Source organism: Salvelinus fontinalis, chromosome 18, assembly GCF_029448725.1.
Source record: "Salvelinus fontinalis isolate EN_2023a chromosome 18, ASM2944872v1, whole genome shotgun sequence".
In the NCBI taxonomy this organism is placed as follows: domain Eukaryota; kingdom Metazoa; phylum Chordata; class Actinopteri; order Salmoniformes; family Salmonidae; genus Salvelinus; species Salvelinus fontinalis.
This window is the reverse complement of record NC_074682.1, coordinates 53314594-53334013: the sequence shown is the minus strand read 5'-3', so window position 1 is coordinate 53334013 and position 19420 is coordinate 53314594. Positions and strand designations below refer to the sequence as shown.

Here is a 19420-nt window from a genome sequence, read left to right as displayed (position 1 = left end):
AACAAAATATTGCTGAGGAAATGTACGAGTCTGCTGTTAATGATAATGCAGAGGATTTTCCAAAGGTTGCTGTTGGCACATATTTCCCGGTAGTTATTGGAGTCAAATTGTGTCTCCACAGTCCTTGGTTATTGGGGAAGATGCCAGAGCTGATGATGATGTTAAAGAGTTTAAGTATAGCCAATTGGAATTTGTGACCTGTATATTTTATCATATAGGATACCATCAACCCCACAGGCCTTTTTGAGTTGGAGGGTTTGTATTTTGTCGTGTAGTTTATTCAATTTAATTGGAGAATCCAGTGGGTTCTGGTAGTCTTTAATAGTTAATTCAAAGATTTGTATTTGATCATGTATATGATTTTGCTGTTTGTTCTTTGTTATAGAGCCAAAAAGATTGGAGAAGTGGTTTATCCATACATCTCCATTTTAGACAGATACCTCTTCGTGTTGCTGTTTGTTTAGTGTGTTCCCAGAACTGGTTAGATTCTATGGATTCTTCAATTACATTGAGCTGATTTCTGACGTGCTGTTCCTTCTTTTTCCGTAGTGTATTTCTGTATTGTTTTAGTGGTTCACCATAGTGAAGGCGTAGACTCAGGTTTTCTGTATTGTTTTAGTGGTTCACCATAGTGAAGGCGTAGACTCAGGTTTTCTGTATTGTTTTAGTGATTCACCATAGTGAAGGTGTAGACTCAGGTTTTCTGTATTGTTTTAGTGGTTCACCATAGTGAAGGTGTAGACTCAGGTTTTCTGTATTGTTTTAGTGGTTCACCATAGTGAAGGCGTAGACTCAGGTTTTCTGTATTGCTTTAGTGATTCACCATAGTGAAGGCGTAGACTCAGGTTTTCTGTATTGTTTTAGTGATTCACCATAGTGAAAACGTAGACTCAGGTTTTCTGTATTGTTTTAGTGATTCACCATAGTGAAGGCGTAGACTCAGGTTTTCTGTATTGTTTTAGTGATTCACAATAGTGAAGGCGTAGACTCAGGTTTTCTGGGTCTCTGTGTTTTTGGTTGGATACATTTCTCAATTTCTTTCTTAGGTTTTTGCATTCTTCATCAAACCATTTGTCATTGTTGTTCATTTTCTTAGGTTTTCTGATGGAATTTACTTTTGATATGTCAGCTAATAGGTAAACTATAATAATCACACGTCCTACTGCTAAGTTAAAACCTTCACTATTGCAGGAACACATTTTGTCCAGGAAGTTGTCTAATTTGTTGTTGGCCAATAGTTTTCTGGTAGGCGTCTACACCACCTTCCTTCCATCTATAGCATTTGTTAATAGTATGCAGTTTGTTGGGCTTCGATGCCTCATGGTTGATTATTACTCTGTTCAAGTAGATTGTGATTTTGCTGGGATCTGATAGTGGTGTCAGTGGGCTGTCTGTGAGCGCTCTGAGAGACTCTGGGTTGAGGTCAGTGATAAATTAGTCTACAGTACTATTTCCAGGGGATGAGCTGTAGGTTTACCTACTGTAGGAGTCCCCTCGAAGCCTACCATTGATTATATACACTAAACAAAAATATAAACGGGTTGGTCCCATATTTCATGAGCTGAAATAAAAGATCCCAGATATTTTCCATACCCACAAAATCTTATTTCTCTCAAATTGTGTGCACAATTGTTTTTACATCCCTGTTAATGAGCATTTCTCCTTTACCAAGATAATCCATCCACCTGACAGGTGTGGCATATCAAGAAGCTGATTTAACAGCATGGTAATTACACAGGTGCACCTTCTGCTGGGGACAATAAAAGGTCACTCTAAAATGTGCCGTTTTATCACACAACACAATGCCACAGATGTCTCAAGTTTTGAGGGAGTGTGCAATTGGCCTGCTGACTGCAGGAATGTCCACCAAAGCTGTTGCCAGAGAATTTAATATTAATTTCTCTACCATAAGCCGCCTCCCAATGTAATTTTAGAAAATTTGGCAGTACGTCCAACCAGCCTCACAACCGAAGACCACTTGTAACCACGCCAGCCCAGGGCCTCCACATCCAACTTCTTCACCTACAGGGTTGTCTGAGACCAGCCATCCAAACCGCTGGTAAAATTGTTGGTTTGCACAACTAAAAAATTTCTGCACAAACTGTCAGAAACTGTCTCAGGAAGCACATCTGCATGCTCATTGACCTCACCAGGGTCTTGACCTGACTGCAGTTCGCTCCCGTAACCAACTTCAGTGGGTAAATGCTCACCTTTGATCGCTACTGGCACGTTGGAGAAGTGTGCTCTTCACGGATTAATCACGGTTTCAACTGTACTGGGCAGTATGGCAGACAGAGTGTATGGCATCATGTGGGCGAGCGGTTTGCTGATGTCAACGTTGTGAACAGAGTGCCCCATGGTGGCAGTGGAGTTATGGTATGGGCAGGCATAAGCTATGGACAACGAACACAATTGCATTTTATCGATGGCAATTTGAATGCGCAGAGAAATCGTGACGAGATCCTGAGGCTCATTGTCGTGCCATTTATCCACCACCATCACCTCATGTTTCAACATGATAATGCACAACCCCATGTCGCAAGGATCTGTACACAATTCCTGGAAGCAGAAAATGTCCCAGTTCTTCCATGGCCTGCATATTCACCAGACATGTCACCCATTGAGCATGTTTGGGATGCTCTGGATCAACGTGTACGACAGCATGTTCCAATTCCTCCAAATATCGAGGAACTTCTCACAGCCATTGATGAGGAGTGTGACAACATTCCACAGGCCACAATCAACAGCCTGATCAACTCTATGCGAAAGAGATGTGTCGCGCTGCATGAGGCGAAAGGTGGTCACACCAGATACTGACTGGTTTCCTGATCCACAACCCTACCTTTTTTAAGGTATCTGTGACCAACAGAAATCCATAGATTAGGGCCTAATTTATTTATTTCAATTGACTAATTTCCTTATATGAACTGAAATTCAGTAAAAACTTTGAAACCGTTGCATTTTGCGTTTAGTGTACCTACCCAGTGTGGTAGGTGTGGGTGTGGTTATGTTGTCATAGGTGTGTCTAGAGGGGCATATGGGGAAGGGAATGATGTCACTTCCAGGTAGATGTTTGTCCCCCTGTGTGCTGAGGGTGTCAGGTTATTGTCCGGTTCTGGCATTTAGGTCGCCACAGACTAGTACTTGTCCCTGGGACTGGAAATGATTGACCTCCCCCTCCAGGATGGAGAAGCTGTCATTGCTAAAGTATGGGGATTCTAGTGGAGGGAATATAGGTAGCACACAGGAGGACATTTTTCTCTGTTGTGATCATTTCTAGCCAGATGTAAAATGTTCCTATTTTGATTAATTTAATAGAGTGAGTTAGATCTGCTCTATACCAAATTATCATATGTCCTGAGTCCCTTCCCTGTTTCACACCTGGTAGTTTGGTGGATGGGACTACCAGCTCTCTGTAACCTAGAGGACAACCAGTGGGTTCATCTCCTCTATACCAGGTTTCTTGCAGTATGTATTTCTAATGTATTTGGTGAAGTCCAGGTTCCTGCTCTTTATTCCAAAGGCAGATGACCTCAGGCCTTGGATATTCCAGGATAAAATAGTGAAGATGTTCTCTCTCTCTCTCTCTCTCTCTCTCTCTCTCTCTCTCTCTCTCTCTCTCTCTCTCTCTCTCTCTCTCTCTCTCTCTCTCTCTCTCTCTCTCTCTCTCTCTCTCTCTCTCTCTCTCTCTCTCTCTCTCTCTCTCTCTCTCTCAACTCTCTCAACTCTCTCAACTCTCTCAACTCTCTCAACTCTCTCAACTCTCTCAACTCTCTCAACTCTCTCTCTATCTCAACTCTCTCTATCTCTCTCTATCTCTCTCTATCTCTCTCTCTACACAGGACTGGTACCCTAGAGCCAGGTGACAAGCTGCTGGCAATAGACAACATCAGACTGGAGAACTGTTCCATGGAAGACGCCTGTCAGATCCTACAACAGGCAGAAGACCTGGTCAAACTCAAGATCCGCAAGGACGAGGACAACTCAGGTGAGCCTGCTTGGAGCCTGGCTCGGAGGCAGTTAGGAAGTAGTGTATGTAACAGGAGTATGGTATATAGAGAAGACATATATAAATACTGATGAATCAATCAATCAGATCCCAAATAATAAACAGAAGCAGAAGCACAGTGGCAAAGAAAAACTCCTTCAGTACCAGACTCCACCACACAGTGGCAGTATTGTCTACAAATAGCCAGCACCATGTTCTTCTTCTGCCCAACACAATGATGATTCAACAGCTATCACCCACCAGTATTGTAGTGTTTTAGACACACAAATGGCATGATTAAATACTAGTGACCTATAGTGTTATATAGTTCATACGCTCTACCAAATATCAGATGCAGCTCTGTAAATAGCAGATAGGTTGAATCAGATGCAGCTCTGTAAATAGTGGATAGGTTGAATCAGATGCAGCTCTGTAAATAGAGGATAGGTTTATAGTTTTGCTGTCTGATATGAAAGCGTAGAAGCATTTCCTGTAGCAGCAGATGACTCAGTTATCTTCCTCTCCTCTGTTTTCCTCCGAGCCTTTTCTCTCCCTCCTTTCTCTCCATTGGTGGGATCTGCAGACGTGTTTCACACATGTCCTAATTCTAAGAATAAAGCCATCACGGGTATATTATAAAAGGACAATTTGCATTTCCTCTATGCATTTCTTATACTGTGTGGAGGATGAACAGCCCATCCATCAGACATTATTGAAATTGTATTGCTTCCTGCCTGTGAATTTAGGATTTTTTTGTATGTTTAGTGTTTAGTGGAGGGAGCTGTGTGATTCTCTCTGCCTTAAAGTGTAGCTATGCCCTGAATCTCTTTCTTTCCCTCTCTCTCGCTCTCTCTATATATATGCAGTATCTCTCTCTCCCTCTCTCTCTCCCTCTCTCTCCCTCTCTTTGTATCTCTCTTTCCTTCCTTCCTCTCCCTCTCTCCCTCTCTCTCTCCCTCTCTCTCCCTCTCTTTGTATCTCTCTTTCCTTCCTTCCTCTCACTGTCTCTGTCTCTCACTCTCTTTCTTTCTCTTTGATTTCCTGTATGCCCTGAAGTCACCCCACCCCCCTCTCTCTAACGGTCTCTCCTCCCTCCCCCTCCTCCCTCTCCCTCTCTCTTACCTCCCCCCTAGATGAACAGGAGACGTCTGGTTCTATCATCTATACGGTGGAGCTGAAGAGATATGGAGGCCCCCTGGGCATAACCATCTCAGGCACAGAGGAGCCATTTGACCCGATCGTTATCTCTGGCCTCACCAAGAGGGGCCTGGCTGAGAGGTGAGACAGCCAGGGGGCAGGACAGAGGGGTACAGGGGGAGGGGGGCCAGAGGGGACAGAAGGACAAAGGGACAGGGGCCAGCGTTTCATTTCCAGCCTCACCAAGCGGGCCTGGCTGAGAGGTGAGACAGTGGACCCTGGGAACTTGCTTCCCTGGCTGGGGCCTGCCCCACAAAGGCTCCTGACTGTGGGGCTAGAGTCAACCCATCCTCTGACCCTGGTGTTCTCAAGACCATCTTCTCAAATGCATTTTTAGAAAGGAGTGGGAAGGAAATAGTATTTGTGAAAGTGACCCAGGTCGGCACGGGGCATACAGGTCAACTCTAGCCCCACGGTCAAGGGCCCTTTGTGGGGCTGGCCATGCAGGCCCTGGCCCTCTTCACCCCTCTCTACCTTATGGAGTCAGAACACACTACATCCCCCTCCTCCCTCCTTCTGCCCCCTCCTCTCTCTCTCTCTCTCTCTCTCTCTCTCTCTCTCTCGTAACCCCTATCTTTCTCTCTTAACCCCTCTCCCTCTCGCTCTTAACCTCTCTCCCTCTTAACCTCTCTCTCTCTTAAACTCTCTCTCTTAACCTCCCTCTCTCTCTCTCTCTCTCTCTTAACCTCCCTCCCACTCTCTCTCTCTCTCTCTCTCTCTCTTAACCTCTCTCTCTCTCTCTATTAACCTCTCTATCTCTCTCTTCACCTCTCTGTCACTCTCTTAATCTCTCTGTCACTCTCTCTCTCTATTAACCTCTCTGTCACCCTCTTAACCTCTCTGTCACTCTCTCTCTCTATTAACCTCTCTGTCACTCTCTTAACCTCTCTCTCCCTCTCTCTCTTCACCTCTCTGTCGCTCTCTTAACCTCTCTGTCACTCTCTCTGTCTACGACACATGGCCTATGTACTCCTCTAACATGTGAACTAAAGAAAGCCTCTCAGTCTCCATGAGAGACCATCTGATTCTCTTCTACACGGTTTATAGCATTCTGTTCTCATACAGACCACTAGTCACAGACTTGGGTTCAAATAGTATTCTAAATCTATTAGTGTTTGCTTTAGCCTGCCTTGAGTGCCAGATGGGCGGGGTTTACAATTTTGCCACAATTCTGTTGGTTGCATTGCATCAGACAAGCTCAAACAAGCCCAGATAAAGTATTTGAAATGATTTCAAATATTATTTGAACCCAGGTCACCACCAGTCCCATGCCGCTAGTCTATGTACATGTTGATCAGCATGCATTTAAGTATATTTATTTTATTTGTCCTGTTTTTTGTGTAGATCTGGGTTCAAATAGTATTTTGAAATATTTCATACTTTAGCCGCATTTGATTGAGCTTTTCTGGTGCAATGTAACCGATGGAATAGTCCGCCAAAGTGCAAACCCCAAACCGTCCTGAATTCAACACTCTTTAACCCAGGTCTGTTTATAGCATCAACAGAGTGGAGGCTCTATCGTATCGCCTCGACAGACAGACAGACAGGCAGACAGACAGGCAGACAGACAGACAGACAGACAGACAGACAGACAGACAGACAGGCAGACAGACAGACAGACAGACAGGCAGGCAGGCAGACAGACAGACAGACAGGCAGGCAGGCAGGCAGGCAGGCAGACAGACAGACAGACAGACAGACAGACAGACAGACAGACAGACAGACAGACAGACAGACAGACAGACAGACAGACAGACAGACAAAGGCTTATCATTGTTTGACCTCGGTCATGATCGCTGTTCCTGCAGCTTGTGACTCATTGGCACACGCTCACATCCTGACTCATATGTTTGTGTAAAACTAACCAGATAAGGGAATCTGTTTTCATTTCTACCAAAGTGGGACTTTTGGGTCAACTTAACGAGCTATTCTGCATGTTTACTGCTGTTATATAAACAACTCATGTTTTTAAACTGAATCTCTTTTAGTAAAGGGATTGTACCTATGTAAATAATTGATTACATTAAATCATTTGGTATGTTGGATGGGTTAAACAGAAGGCATGACAAATCATCATGATCCATCTTATAGGCACAATTATATTACAGTACTGCCATCTGGTATCAAATAAATCCTCTCTAATTTACCATCTCCATAAAGTAGTGCCTGGAGTTTTTCCCCACCAAGTATTTCCTGACTAGAGATTTTCCTGGTCAGGTCACGTTATCATGAAAAAACGACCTGCCTGGTCCCACTTAAGCTATGTGTCAACATTCCAGGACCCATAATAATTTATACTGATCTAGAATCAGGTCACTCCCTGTCTATATAATCGTATTCATTATGATCTAAAAGACATTATTATGATCCTGGATCAGCTTTCCTACTCTGAGACCCTGACACATACGGCACCATTTAACCTTTCGTCTTCCCCGTAGGACCGGAGCCATCCATGTGGGAGATCGTATCCTAGCTATCAACAGCGTCAGTCTGAAGGGAAAGCCGCTCAGCGAGGCCATTCACCTACTACAGATGGCCGGGGAGACAGTCACACTCAAGATCAAAAAACAGGTTGACGGTAAGTGTTCAGAAAATCAATCGAGTGAATTAATAAAGGCGTTTTCTATAACAGCAGCTGTCACAAAGTGCTTTTACAGTAACCCAGCCTAGACCTCAAAGAGCAAGCAGGAAGACTCCTCGTCATTGCTGACGAAACAGATATAACAGTAGAGGTGGCAAGAAAGGTAATGGCGGCAGGTAGCGTAGCGGTTAGAGGGTTGGGCCAGTGAACCGAAAGATTGCTGGTTTGAATTATGTGAGCAAGGCACTTAAATCTAATTTACTCCAGGGGTGCTGTACTACTATGACTGACCCTGTAAAACAACACATTACACTGCACCTATCATACTACTATGACTGACCCTGTAAAACAACACCTATCATACTACTATGACTGACCCTGTAAAACAACACATTTCACTGCACCCATCATACTACTATGGCTGACCCTGTAAAACAACACATTACACTGCACGTATCATACTACTATGACTGACCCTGTAAAACAACACCTATCATACTACTATGGCTGACCCTGTAAAACAACACCTATCGTACTACTATGGTTGACCCTGTAAAACAACACATTACACTGCACCTATCATACTACTATGGCTGACCCTGTAAAACAACACCTATCATACTACTATGGCTGACCCTGTAAAACAACACATTACACTGCACCTATCATACTACTATGGTTGACCCTGTAAAACAACACCTATCATACTACTATGACTTACTCTGTAAAACAACACATTTCACTGCACCTATGCGGGGTATGTGACAATAAAATCTAAATATATATATATATTTTTCTTGATTTCCCAACATGTTTGGGCCTGTTTGGGCCCTCTGGTGTCAGCCTGCACCTAATGAAAAGGGGATCATCTCCCAGAAGCTTGGCTGGGGCATAAAACCCCTAAAGTCAGACAATAAAATGTGTGATTGGTCCGCACTCAAAAAGATGTTGCATAAAGCGGGATTGTTTAGAAATATTTTCTCTCCATCAGGGATAGTGTACACAAATGTTTAGGCTTTTCAGCCTAATAGCCGCTAGCCAAATACCAGTACCCACCATCTTAAATGTACCTTGCCAGGACTGTACGTCCTCTACATTTGCATAGTAAGAGACGTACACCCTCAAGGGGTAAACAGTTGGAGGACGGACATCTGAGACGTAACAAGTCATTTGTAGTTTGACATTTAAACAAACTGACAAAGACATAAATCCAAGCAGGCTTGGTGAATTTGATATAGCTGGTTAGCTGAGTGATGCTGTAGCTGGCTGACTAGCTGAGTGATGCTGTAGCCGGCTAGCTAGCTGAGTGATGCTGTATCTGGCTGACTAGCTGAGTGATGCTGTAGTTGGCTAGCTGAATGATGCTGTAGCCTGCTAGCTGAGTGATGCTGTAGCCGGCTAGCTGAGTGCTGCTGTAGCTGGTTAGCTGAGTGATGCTGTAGCTGGCTAGCTGAGTGCTGCTGTAGCTGGCTAGCTGAGTGATGCTGTAGCTGGCTAGCTGAGTGCTGCTGTAGCTGGTTAGCTAAGTGATGCTTTAGCTGGCTAGCTAAGTGCTGCTGTAGCTGGTTAGCTAAGTGATGCTTTAGCTGGCTAGCTGAGTGCTGCTGTAGCTGGTTAGCTAAGTGATGCTTTAGCTGGCTAGCTGAGTGCTGCTGTAGCTGGTTGGCTGAGTGCTGCTGTAGCCAGTTGGCTGAGTGCTGCTGTAGCTAGTTGGCTGAGTGCTGCTGTAGCTGGCTGGCTAGCTGATGGATGCTGTAGCTGGCTAGCTAAGTAATGCTGTAGCTAGTTGGCTGAGTGCTGCTGTAGCTAGTTGGCTGAGTGATGCTGTAGCCGGCTAGCTAAGTAATGCTGTAGCTAGTTGGCTGAGTGCTGCTGTAGCTGGCTAGCTAAGTAATGCTGTAGCTAGTTGGCTGAGTGCTGCTGCAGCTGGCTAGCTGAGTGCTGCTGTAGCTGGTTAGCTAACTGATGCTTTAGCTGGCTAGCTGAGTGCTGCTGTAGCTGGTTGGCTGAGTGCTGCTGTAGCTAGTTGGCTGAGTGCTGCTGTAGCTAGTTGGCTGAGTGCTGCTGTAGCTGGCTGGCTAGCTGAGGGATGCTGTAGCTGGCTAGCTAAGTAATGCTGTAGCTAGTTGGCTGAGTGATGCTGTAGCCGGCTAGCTAAGTAATGCTGTAGCTAGTTGGCTGAGTGCTGCTGTAGCTGGCTAGCTAAGTAATGCTGTAGCTAGTTGGCTGAGTGCTGCTGTAGCTGGCTAGCTGAGTGCTGCTGTAGCTGGCTAGCTGAGTGCTGCTGTAGCTGGCTAGCTGAGTGCTGCTGTAGCTGGCTAGCTGAGTGCTGCTGTAGTTGGTTAGCTGAGTGCTGCTGTAGTTGGTTAGCGGAGTGCTGCTGTAGCTGGCTAGCTGAGTGCTGCTGTAGCTGCCTAGCTGAGTGCTGCTGTAGCTGGCTAGCTGAGTGCTGCTGTAGCTGGCTAGCTGAGTGCTGCTGTAGCTGCCTAGCTGAGTGTTGCTGTAGCTGGCTAGCTGAGTGCTGCTGTAGCTGGCTAGCTGAGTGCTGCTGTAGCTGGCTAGCTGAGTGCTGCTGTAGCTGGCTAGCTGAGTGCTGCTGTAGCTGGCTAGCTGAGTGCTGCTGGCACCAACTGCGGCTCTGGCTTCTACAGAACAATGTGGCCTCTGCCTCCTCTGTCAAGGCTCCAACACTGTCCAACAGATACACACTGTTAGTTGTCTTAGTGAATCCCCTAACAGCTCATCTTTCTAATTCATGTGCTATGAGGTCTGTGTGGTTCTGAGGTTTTACTCCCCAGAAAACCACACAATAATCATTATGTACAATGAAGGAAAACAACTGAACTTTTTTCAGCCTTGGTCACTTTGATAATTTCTCTGTGATTAAATAAAGTGATCCGCTCTGAAATTAGTATGATGTATGATCACATTAAAATGTTTCCACGGACAAACAGTTAAGGCTGTAACGCAGTCGTCTGGTGGTAAATCAAATGTTGTTTATGACATGCTGATTGTCATTACATTAGAAGGAACCACAGTCAGAGATGGAAACTTTCTTTTTTATAGAAGTAAACTGTGTAGCTGAATAGCGTGCTGTGGTTGTTGTGGTGGTTGTGCAATGGGTGTTGTTGTGGCATTGGCCCTGACAAATAAACAAATAGACGACGGCATACATTTTCCAGACCTAGCAAGGTCAAATACAGGTCTCAGATACTTTCCAATACACGAGCTGCGCTGGATTTAGTACAGTGAAACCAATGGAATAATACGAAACGTGCCAAAAGAACTCCAAGCTAAATCAAGAGCATCCCCAGTACTTTCACGTATTTCAGATTCATCATGTACTGTCTATTTGAAAGTATTTGACATATGACCAAGGTCCGCTATTTCTCTCCCACCCTTGGATAGACGTATGATAACATTGTTTATTTTAAATTGAACTGTCCCAATCAGTACCCTATTCCCTATATAGTGCATTACTGTTGACCAGAACTAGGGTTATAAAGGGAGGGTATATTACAGGTTTTTGTTCAATTGCTAACAAGCGTCGGTCAATACTGAAGCCACTTTTTCAAAACTGTTCACACAGTCTGCATTACCGACATGCATCTTGGCCAAATAGTTCATCTCGCCTCCAAAACTCCCTCAAACCATCAAAACACTTCATACATGTCTCAAAATAAGCTTGTTGGACCAGAACACTGGCAACAATTCTCACTCTGAAAACATACCTTATCACTCATAACACACTGACCTACAAAACACTAACAACTGGGAGAATTACATAAATTATTAACATTTCTCTTTGAAGTTTGAATGATACCAATAGTACAAAAAAGGTGTTAGGGGAACAATAGGTAGGTAAAGAAATAAAACAACAGTAAAAAGACAGGCTATATACAGTAGCGAGGCTATAAAAGTAGCGAGGCTACATACAGACACCGGTTAGTCAGGCTGATTGAGGTAGTATGTACATGTAGATATGGTTAAAGTGACTATGCATATATGATGAACAGAGAGTAGCAGTAGCGTAAAAGAGGGGTTGGCGGGTGGTGGGTGGCGGGACACACTGCAGATAGCCCGGTTAGCCAATGTGCGGGGGCACTGGTTGGTCGGCCCAATTGAGGTAGTATGTACATGAATGTATAGTTAAAGTGACTATGCATATATGATAAACAGAGAGTAGCAGTAGCGTAAAAAGAGGGATTGGGGGGGGGGGGGGGCACACAATGCAAATAGTCCGGGTAGCCATTTGAATATCTGTTCAGGAGTCTTATGACTTAGGGGTAAAAACTGTATCTTTGAATATTGTAATTTACTTGTGAAAAATAAAAAGTTCAAACCAAAAACATATTCCTGAAATTCCAGGATATAATTATTATTTTTGAAAAACATCAACATGTATAATCACTCATACTGTACAGTACTGTGAGGGTTCTAGTTCTCATCAACATGTATAGTATAATCACTCATACTGTACTGTACTGTGAGGGATCTGGTTCTCATCAACATGTATAGTATAATCACTCATACTGTACAGTACTGTGAGGGTTCTAGTTCTCATCAACATGTATAGTATAATCACTCATACTGTACAGTACTGTGAGGGTTCTAGTTCTCATCAACATGTATAATCACTCATACTGTACAGTACTGTGAGGGTTCTAGTTGTTATCAACATGTATAATCACTCATACTGTACTGTACTGTGAGGGTTCTAGTTCTCATCAACATGTATAGTATAATCACTCATACTGTACAGTACTGTGAGGGTTCTAGTTCTCATCAACATGTATAGTATAATCACTCATACTGTACAGTACTGTGAGGGTTCTAGTTCTCATCAACATGTATAGTATAATCACTCATACTGTACAGTACTGTGAGGGTTCTAGGTCTCATCAACATGTATAGTATAATCACTCATACTGTACAGTACTGTGAGGGTTCTAGTTCTCATCAACATGTATAGTATAATCACTCATACTGTACAGTACTATGAGGGTTCTAGTTCTCATCAACATGTATAATCACTCATACTGTACAGTACTGTGAGGGTTCTAGTTCTCATCAACATGTATAGTATAACACTCATACTGTACAGTACTGTGAGGGTTCTAGTTCTCATCAACATGTATAGTATAATCACTCATACTGTACAGTACTGTGAGGGTTCTAGTTCTCATCAACATGTATAATCACTCATACTGTACAGTACTGTGAGGGTTCTAGTTCTCATCAACATGTATAATCACTCATACTGTACAGTACTGTGAGGGTTCTAGTTCTCATCAACATGTATAGTATAATCACTCATACTGTACTGTACTGTGAGGGTTCTAGTTCTCATCAACATGTATAGTATAATCACTCATACTGTACAGTACTGTGAGGGTTCTAGTTCTCATCAACATGTATAATCACTCATACTGTACAGTACTGTGAGGGTTCTAGTTGTTATCAACATGTATAATCACTCATACTGTACAGTACTGTGAGGGTTCTAGTTCTCATCAACATGTATAATCACTCATACTGTACAGTACTGTGAGGGTTCTAGTTGTTATCAACATGTATAATCACTCATACTGTACAGTACTGTGAGGGTTCTAGTTCTCATCAACATGTATAATCACTCATACTGTACAGTACTGTGAGGGTTCTAGTTCTCATCAACATGTATAATCACTCATACTGTACAGTACTGTGAGGGTTCTAGTTCTCATCAACATGTATAATCACTCATACTGTACAGTACTGTGAGGGTTCTAGTTCTCATCAACATGTATAATCACTCATACTGTACAGTACTGTGAGGGTTCTAGTTCTCATCAACATGTATAATCACTCATACTGTACAGTATTGTGAGGGTTCTAGTTCTCCCTCTCTCCTGCATTTGGCCACAAGTTCTCATCAACATCAGATCTTATGTCTTCTCTGGCGATGCAACTTGGAAAGTATCTTCTGGAATGTCTAATCCAACCCTGGCAGTCTCCAGGAGAAGTGTCTCCACACCCTGGAAGTCTTCAGGAGAAGTGTCTCTACACCCTGGCAGTCTTCAGGAGAAGTGTCTCCACACCCTGGAAGTCTTCAGGAGAAGTGTCTCCACACCCTGGCAGTCTCCAGGAGAAGTGTCTCCACACCCAGGCAGTCTTCAGGAGAAGTGTCTCCACACCCAGGCAGTCTTCAGGAGAAGTGTCTCCACACCCTGGCAGTCTCCAGGAGAAGTGTCTCCACACCCAGGCAGTCTTCAGGAGAAGTGTCTCCACACCCTGGCAGTCTCCAGGAGAAGTGTCTCCACACCCAGGCAGTCTTCAGGAGAAGTGTCTCCACACCCTGGCAGTCTCCAGGAGAAGTGTCTCCACACCCTGGCAGTCTTCAGGAGAAGTGTCTCTACACCCTGGCAGTCTCCAGGAGAAGTGTCTCCACACCCTGGCAGTCTTCAGGAGAAGTGTCTCCACACCCTGGCAGTCTTCAGGAGAAGTGTCTCCACACCCTGGCAGTCTTCAGGAGAAGTGTCTCCACACCCTGGCAGTCTCCAGGAGAAGTGTCTCCACACCCTGGCAGTCTCCAGGAGAAGTGTCTCCACACCCTGGCAGTCTTCAGGAGAAGTGTCTCTACACCCTGGCAGTCTCCAGGAGAAGTGTCTCCACACCCTGGCAGTCTTCAGGAGAAGTGTCTCCACACCCTGGCAGTCTTCAGGAGAAGTGTCTCCACACCCTGGCAGTCTTCAGGAGAAGTGTCTCCACACCCTGGCAGTCTTCAGGAGAAGTGTCTCCACACCCTGGCAGTCTTCAGGAGAAGTGTCTCCACACCCTGGCAGTCTTCAGGAGAAGTGTCTCCACACCCTGGCAGTCTTCAGGAGAAGTGTCTCCACACCCTGGCAGTCTTCAGGAGAAGTGTCTCCACAGCCTAGCAGTCTTCAGGAGAAGTGTCTCCACACCCTGGCAGTCTTCAGGAGAAGTGTCTCCAACCCAGGCAGTCTTCAGGAGAAGTGTCTCCACACCCTGGCAGTCTTCAGGAGAAGTGTCTCCACACCCTGGCAGTCTTCAGGAGAAGTGTCTCCACACCCTGGCAGTCTTCAGGAGAAGTGTCTCCACACCCTGGCAGTCTCCAGGAGAAGTGTCTCCACACCCTGGCAGTCTTCAGGAGAAGTGTCTCCACACCCCGCATTCATGGCATCCAGTAAGGACATCTGGTCATGTGGATGGTGGTCATAAACCTTCCACCTCCACGCAGAGAAACTCCTCTACGGGGTTTAGGAAGGGGGAGGATGGAGGCAGGAATAGTACTGACATCCTGGGATGTGTAGTAAACCAGTCTGTGACTGCAGCAGAGTGGTGGAATGCCACATTATCCCACACAACAACAAAGGTAGGGGTGTTTCTTGCCCCTCTCTCCTCCTCTGGCACAAGTCGATTATGCAGGTCAAGCAGAAAATAAATGAGCCTCTGCATGGTAGGGGCCAATGAGTGGTTTGTGTAACAGCAAGCCATCATTGGACAGTGCTGCACACATTGTGATGTCAGCTCCTCTCTGGCCTGGGACATCCACGGTTGTTCTCTGTCCAATCACATTTCTTCCCCTGCGGCGTGTTTTTGCCAGGTTGAATCCAGCTTCATCCACAAAGATGAATGTATGTGCAGTTTGCCTGGCTTCCATCTCCATTACTCTGTAAAATACAGTAAATCCACAGTTTTACAGTATTTTACATTATGTATAGCTGTGTATGTACCCTGTTTGGTTATTGAACAGACATCTTACCTGGACATATTCATACCAGAGTTCTTTCACACGTCACCGTTTCTCTCAAAGGGCACAACGGCTTCATCCTTATTTTATGTTTCTCAAAGACTCTGGCAATTGTCGTTGTGCTGACCGTATTCACATTCCCAAAAGTGATATTGTCTGCCAGCACTCTGTCCTGAATTTCCCGCAGTTTTATTACATTGTTGACAATTACTATGTCAACAATGGCAATGTCCCGCGCATCTGATAATATTCTGCCTCTCCCTCCTGAGGGAGGCAACCTTTGGATCCTACTGAAAAACACAAAACAATCAATATATTTCAAAATGTCAGTACATGTAAAAATGTGACCATACTGTTATTGTACTGTAATATGTAGTTCAATTATCATTGATGGATGCACATCTTACCTGTTGTTTTGTGTACAGTTGATGCAACTGTTGAACGCTGGTTGGTTGCACCCTTAAACCGGCCTCTCTCAAAGAGAGACCATGGTTTACAACATGGTTTACAACATGGTCAATAATTGTGGCCCTTATCTCTTCCTCTCCTTTGTCCTTCACACATTCTCCCTCTCCCTGCCACTCTTCTCTCCCCACCAACCTGTCTTCCTCTCCGTTGTCCTTCACACATTCTCCCTCTCCCTGCCACTCTTCTCTCCCCACCAACCTGTCTTCCTCTCCGTTGTCCTTCACACATTCTCCCTCTCCCTGCCACTCTTCTCTCCCCACCAACCTGTCTTCCTCTCCGTTGTCCTTCACACATTCTCCCTCTCCCTGCCACTCTTCTCTCCCCACCAACCTGTCTTCCTCTCCGTTGTCCTTCACACATTCTCCCTCTCCCTGCCACTCTTCTCTCCCCACCAACCTGTCTTCCTCTCCGTTGTCCTTCACACATTCTCCCTCTCCCTGCCACTCTTCTCTCCCCACCAACCTGTCTTCCTCTCCGTTGTCCTTCACACATTCTCCCTCTCCCTGCCACTCTTCTCTCCCCACCAACCTGTCTTCCTCTCCGTTGTCCTTCACACATTCTCCCTCTCCCTGCCACTCTTCTCTCCCCACCAACCTGTCTTCCTCTCCGTTGTCCTTCACACATTCTCCCTCTCCCTGCCACTCTTCTCTCCCCACCAACCTGTCTTCCTCTCCGTTGTGCTTCACACATTCTCCCTCTCCCTGCCTCTCTTCTCTCCCCACCAACCTGTCTTCCTCTCCGTTGTCCTTCACACATTCTCCCTCTCCCTGCCACTCTTCTCTCCCCACCAACCTGTCTTCCTCTCCGTTGTCCTTCACACATTCTCCCTCTCCCTGCCACTCTTCTCTCCCCACCAACCTGTCTTCCTCTCCGTTGTCCTTCACACATTCTCCCTCTCCCTGCCACTCTTCTCTCCCCAACAACCTGTCTTCCTCTCCGTTGTCCTTCACACATTCTCCCTCTCCCTGCCACTCTTCTCTCCCCACCAACCTGTCTTCCTCTCCGTTGTCCTTCACACATTCTCCCTCTCCCTGCCACTCTTCTCTCCCCACCAACCTGTCTTCCTCTCCGTTGTCCTTCACACATTCTCCCTCTCCCTGCCACTCTTCTCTCCCCACCAACCTGTCTTCCTCTCCGTTGTCCTTCACACATTCTCCCTCTCCCTGCCACTCTTCTCTCCCCACCAACCTGTCTTCCTCTCCGTTGTCCTTCACACATTCTCCCTCTCCCTGCCACTCTTCTCTCCCCACCAACCTGTCTTCCTCTCCGTTGTCCTTCACACATTCTCCCTCTCCCTGCCACTCTTCTCTCCCCACCAACCTGTCTTCCTCTCCGTTGTCCTTCACACATTCTCCCTCTCCCTGCCACTCTTCTCTCCCCACCAACCTGTCTTCCTCTCCGTTGTCCTTCACACATTCTCCCTCTCCCTGCCACTCTTCTCTCCCCACCAACCTGTCTTCCTCTCCGTTGTCCTTCACACATTCTCCCTCTCCCTGCCACTCTTCTCTCCCCACCAACCTGTCTTCCTCTCCGTTGTCCTTCACACATTCTCCCTCTCCCTGCCTCTCTTCTCTCCCCACCAACCTGTCTTCCTCTCCGTTGTCCTTCACACATTCTCCCTCTCCCTGCCACTCTTCTCTCCCCACCAACCTGTCTTCCTCTCCGTTGTCCTTCACACATTCTCCCTCTCCCTGCCACTCTTCTCTCCCCACCAACCTGTCTTCCTCTCCGTTGTCCTTCACACATTCTCCCTCTCCCTGCCACTCTTCTCTCCCCACCAACCTGTCTTCCTCTCCGTTGTCCTTCACACATTCTCCCTCTCCCTGCCACTCTTCTCTCCCCACCAACCTGTCTTCCTCTCCGTTGTCCTTCACACATTCTCCCTCTCCCTGCCACTCTTCTCTCCCCAACAACCTGTCTTCCTCTCCGTTGTCCTTCACACATTCTCCCTCTCCCTGCCACTCTTCTCTCCCCACCAACCTGTCTTCCTCTCCGTTGTCCTTCACACATTCTCCCTCTCCCTGCCACTCTTCTCTCCCCACCAACCTGTCTTCCTCTCCGTTGTCCTTCACACATTCTCCCTCTCCCTGCCACTCTTCTCTCCCCACCAACCTGTCTTCCTCTCCGTTGTCCTTCACACATTCTCCCTCTCCCTGCCACTCTTCTCTCCCCACCAACCTGTCTTCCTTGATCCACATTTCCAAACTAAATCATTCCGAAGCCGTCCTCTTTTGTGTGTTTGGTAACGAGACTAAAAACAGGACACTTGGGTCGGCTTTCAGCTGACATGGCAATCAGCTGTGTTTGGAATGATGAAATATTCTGCTGAGATTTTCTCTATGTTTCAGTCTGGTTACTGCAGAAATAAATGACATTTCCCATCATTCTGTTTTGAATGTGTTTTTAACTGTTTTGGAAACAATGTGTTAGCATTTGAAAACATGTGCTGCAAATATAAAGTTTTACAGGTGGTGGAGTATGAAGGACAAAAGAGTTGGTGGATTTCGGGAGAATGTGGTCATTGAATGTATTTTGTGTGAAAGCAATGAAAAATGATTCACAGTTTGGTCCACATACACTTCTGTTTCGCTGATTGTGTGAAGCGTTTTGACAATGTGACTTGAGTTTTGACCAATGCATGTTAGCAATTGGAAAAAAATGAAAAAGAGTTTACCAGTAAACTACCAGAGTTTTGTTAGCTTTCAAGGTTTCATTTTATAAAATGAATCCTAGTGGCCTTGGATTAGCTAACACAACGTGCCATTGGAACACAGGAGTGATGGTGGCTGATAATGGGCCTCTGTACGCCTATGTAGATATTCCATTAAAAATCAGCCGTTTCCAGCTACAATAGTAATTTACAACATTAACTATGTCTACACTGTATTTCTGATCAATTTGATGTTATTTTAATGGACAAAATATGTGCTTTTCTTTCAAAAACAAGGACATTTCTAAGTGACCCCAAACTTTTGAACGGCAGTGTACATAAAAACACACTAGTGATCTAAAAAGTGATTTATTTTTGGGTTAAAAGTTCAGATATCTTTGCACATTCCAGTTACGAATTAAAGAAAGGGCCACAGCTACACTACAGGGTAAGTCTATACGCTGTAGGCAGAAAGTTCAGCTGGTGTCTTTTTGTACAGCTGATTGGCTGTGGTTTGGTTTTGTGGTCAGAGCCAAGCAAAAGGGATGGGTCCCCTCCTTCAGTAGACAAGTGAACTCTCATCTTGTGGCCTCGTCTCTTTTTGCCTCCAGCCTAGGGAATGTGGGATGGGTCCCCTCCTTCAGTAGACAAGTGAACTCTCGTCTTGTGGCCTCGTCTCTTTTTGCCTCCAGCCTAGGGAATGTGGGATGGGTCCCCTCCTTCAGTAGACAAGTGAACTCTCGTCTTGTGGCCTCGTCTCTTTTTGCCTCCAGCCTACGGAAT

The 19420-nt window shown here is 45.5% G+C and overlaps 1 protein-coding gene across 1 annotated transcript in view; it reads left to right on the top strand.

The window, feature by feature from the left end:
• grip2b (glutamate receptor interacting protein 2b) overlaps nt 1-19420 on the top strand; it is a gene marked incomplete at its 5' end in the record, with an annotated part of 71129 nt that overhangs the window by 17144 nt on the left and 34565 nt on the right. The window contains 3 exons of the mRNA XM_055869846.1: nt 3843-3988; nt 5122-5266; nt 7624-7763. Coding sequence (XP_055725821.1) covers nt 3843-3988; nt 5122-5266; nt 7624-7763 — 431 coding nt within the window. The remainder of the gene's footprint in view (nt 1-3842; nt 3989-5121; nt 5267-7623; nt 7764-19420) is intronic.